The 3,606-nt window shown below is 39.6% G+C and overlaps 1 protein-coding gene across 1 annotated transcript; it reads left to right on the forward strand.

The window, feature by feature from the left end:
• The first annotated feature begins 714 nt into the window (after window positions 1–714).
• LOC129557439 (disintegrin and metalloproteinase domain-containing protein 29-like) lies at window positions 715–2,928 on the forward strand. Its single transcript, XM_055427963.2, has one exon. The coding sequence runs from the start codon at window positions 715–717 to the stop codon at window positions 2,926–2,928; it is 2,214 nt and encodes a 737-aa protein (XP_055283938.1).
• The last annotated feature ends 678 nt before the right edge of the window (window positions 2,929–3,606 follow it).

Genomic DNA, 3,606 nt, shown 5'->3' on the forward strand with positions numbered 1-3,606 from the left:
GTAGGGAAGATAAAAGAAAACTAAACATTTTGTTGTAGGGAGGTAATGGCAGGTGCTATAGAACAGATTTTAAAATAACAGGAGACTTTTGCTGAGTTTTTGTGCTGTTGTTGCTTTTAATGTGTATCTTAGGCAGTTGAGTAATTTATGGCTTGAGGCTGTATAAAACAGGTATTACTACTTATATCAATTTAACGTATGTAAATTAGGATAATCCCAGCAATCCAAGACTTATGGTCACTTTATCCTTAAGATCTTTTTCCTTTGAACTATTTATTATGGAAATGTTTACACACATACGTATATTTAGAGAATAGTATAATGAATCCTTAATTGCCCATCATCCAAGTTCAATAACTATAAATTTATGGCCAGTTTTCAGTCTTATATACTCCCCCGAATGCCTTTCTGCCTTATAAATGTTTAAAAACAAATTCTGTGCAGTTTCTAGAGTCATTCCTTGATCAAAACAGTAGTCACTTTTATTGTATGTGTTTCCATTTCTCTCTTGTGGGCCCTTTTCTAACCATTCCCATCCGTATGTTGTATTTTGTTTTGCTTATAGTGCCGATGTTCTAATGGTTCCACTCTGACAGAAGACAAAGACTTAATGCTTAGTTCTGCACAATGATCAGTTCAGAATAAGGAGCCAGACCAACGGTGACTCCCAGCCCTGCCTGCCTTCCTCTCTGAACCAATAATGGTAGCTTCATAATGACTGTGATCAAATCTCTGTTGTATGTGAGGATCATACCCCTGCTACACTGGCTTGGAGTGTTTCTGTTTTTTACAGGACACACTCGGGCTGAGAACTCTCAATATCACAGTCCCCCAGAAGTGGTAATTCCCTTGAAGATAACTGGCACTGGCAGAGGCATGAAGCCTCCAGGTCGGCTCTCTTACAGCCTGCATTTAGGGGGTCAGAGACACGTTTTCCACATGAAGGTCAAGAAACATTTGCTATCCAGACACCTCCCAGTGTTCACCTACTCAGAAGAGGGTGCTCTCCTGAAGGACCAACCTTTCGTCCAGAATGACTGCTACTATCATGGTTATGTGGAGGGGGACCCAGAATCCCTTGTTGCCCTCAGTACCTGTCTTGGTGGCTTTCGAGGATTATTACAGATAAATAATGTTGTTTATGAAATTAAGCCCATGATTTTTTCTACCAAATTTGAACACCTGGTGTATAAAATGGAGAGTGAAGAGACCCAGTTCCCAACCATGAAATCTGGTTTTGTGCAAGAGGAAACTGTAGAGCATTTTGAGTTTCAAGAGACTGGTAATTTTACTCTGAAACAAAGTCATCATGAAGGCTGGTGGATCCATTCATTCTTTGTTGAAATGGCAGTCGTGGTGGACTATACTCTATATAATTATTTTAAAAAGAATGTCTCAAAGGTGAAGGAGGATTTATTTGCTATTGTAAATATAGTGGATTCCATTTATCAGGTGATGGGTATGAAGGTGTTACTAATTGGTTTGGAGTTCTGGACTCAAAGAAACTTTGTTGAAATAGATGCAGTACAGAGAGCTCTGAGAGATTTTTGCGTCTGGAAGGCTAATAACATTGATGCTCGCATAGCACATGATACTACACATATTTTTATGAAAAAGACATTAAGAGGACTAAGTGGTATAGGCTTTATCGCAGGAATGTGCAAACCACACTCCAGCTGCGCAGCTGTTACTTTTGCAAACAAAACCTTGGTCATTATTGGAATTGCAGTGGCTCATCATTTAGGTCATAATTTGGGAATGACTCATGATACTATATTGTGTGTGTGTTCAGCAGGTGACAATAGATGTATAATGCGTCGTGACAACCCACCAATAGCCAAGTTTAGCAACTGTAGTTATTCTTATTTTTGGGGATATGGTGTACAGAAGGCAAAATGTTTGCGGTACACTATATATACAAAGGATATATTTTCAAGGAAGCGCTGTGGAAATGGTGTTGTTGAAGAAGGAGAAGAGTGTGACTGTGGGTCTTTACAGCAGTGCTCAAAAGATGCCTGTTGTCTGACAAATTGCAGTCTGAGTTTTGGGTCTGTTTGTGCTTTTGGGCTTTGTTGCAAGGACTGCAAGTTCTTACCATCAGGAGAAATGTGTAGAAAGGAGGTCAATGAGTGTGATCTTCCAGAGTGGTGCAATGGATCATCCCATATGTGCCCAGATGATGTATATGTAGAGGATGGAATTCCCTGTAATGACATTTCCTACTGCTATGAAAAGAGATGTAATGATCGCAATGCACACTGTAGGCAGATTTTTGGCCAAACAGCAAAGAATGCAAACGACAACTGCTACAGACAAATAAACACTCAAGGTGACCGTTTCGGTAATTGTGGAACCAAAGGCCCTACATATCTAAAATGCAATATGTCAGACATCTTCTGTGGAAGAATTCAGTGTGATAATGTGGCAGAAATTCCTCTTCTGACAGAGCACTCTACAATGCACGGAACTCGCTTTAACAGTGCCACCTGCTGGGGTACAGACTACCATTTTGGGATGGGCATACCTGATATTGGTGAAGTGAGAGATGGCACAGAGTGTGGCCCAGAACATGTCTGCATCGGAAGGAAGTGTGTCCATATCTCTCGCTTGGATAGTAATTGTTCACCTACGTTCTGTAACAAGAGGGGGATCTGCAACAATAAACATCACTGCCACTGCAACTATAAGTGGGACCCTCCCAACTGCGTAAAACGAGGCGATGGAGGTAGTGTTGACAGTGGCCCACCCCCTAAGAGAAAGAAAATACCTAAGATTTATGTGGCAATAGCATTATTTATTTCACTGTTAATTTTATTATGTTGTCTTCTGTTGCTTTGTATGAGGAAAAAGTCTAAAGAAAAAAAGGGAAAAGACCAGCCTCAAGTGGAAAATCCAAAGCAAAAAACTCTGAGTCAACGTGGGAAATAAAAACAATTACTACCCAAAAAACGTATCTGAATAGATATGCATTAAAAACGTAACTCCTATAATGTTTCTACTTATTCTTCTTTATTTTAAACAATTAGAAATTTTCTTTTTCCTGAGACTTATTTCTTTATATTTTCTAGAAAAAGGCGTGACACATGGGTGGTTTACCAGTTTTTAAGTGACTGCTTTTCAGCTCCAAAGATGCTTCCCATTTTGTATTCTGCATTATAGGAACCACATTTCTGCAGTATCAGCCCTCAGATCTGTGGTAGGGCGAATGTCAGGGACTTGGAAATCTGGGTGATCTGCTTCCTGTATGTCAATCTTATCTCAATAACAGATTTTACACTGGCAATTATACTTAGTTTCACTATCCTTTTAAAATATTCAATCCAAAAGAAAAGAAAAATAAAACAAAATTCAATCCAGACCAACCTCACTGTGGGTCTGAAACAAGCCAGCAAAGTTGTCTAGGACTGAGCCCCAAGTCTTTGATCTTTCTACCAAAGTCTCAAATCCTTTGCACTAGCTTAGCAGTACCTGCAGGAAGAGCTCTGAGTCTCATTTTTGAGATCCATGGAGCCAATCCTACAGTTCCCTAGATTCAAGTATCCCAACCTCTTCTCTTTACTCTTCGGCTCCATGAATGAAATCACCATCTTTAATCGGTATTTTATG

The sequence above is a fragment of the Moschus berezovskii genome, chromosome 7 (assembly GCF_049115385.1).
Source record: "Moschus berezovskii isolate FMDL1 chromosome 7, NW_MosBer_1.0, whole genome shotgun sequence".
Lineage (NCBI taxonomy): Eukaryota > Metazoa > Chordata > Mammalia > Artiodactyla > Moschidae > Moschus > Moschus berezovskii.

Bases quoted from the DNA above. Each gene is read 5' to 3' on its own strand.
- LOC129557439 (XM_055427963.2), top strand. From the start codon at position 715: ATGACTGTGATCAAATCTCTGTTGTATGTGAGGATCATACCCCTGCTA.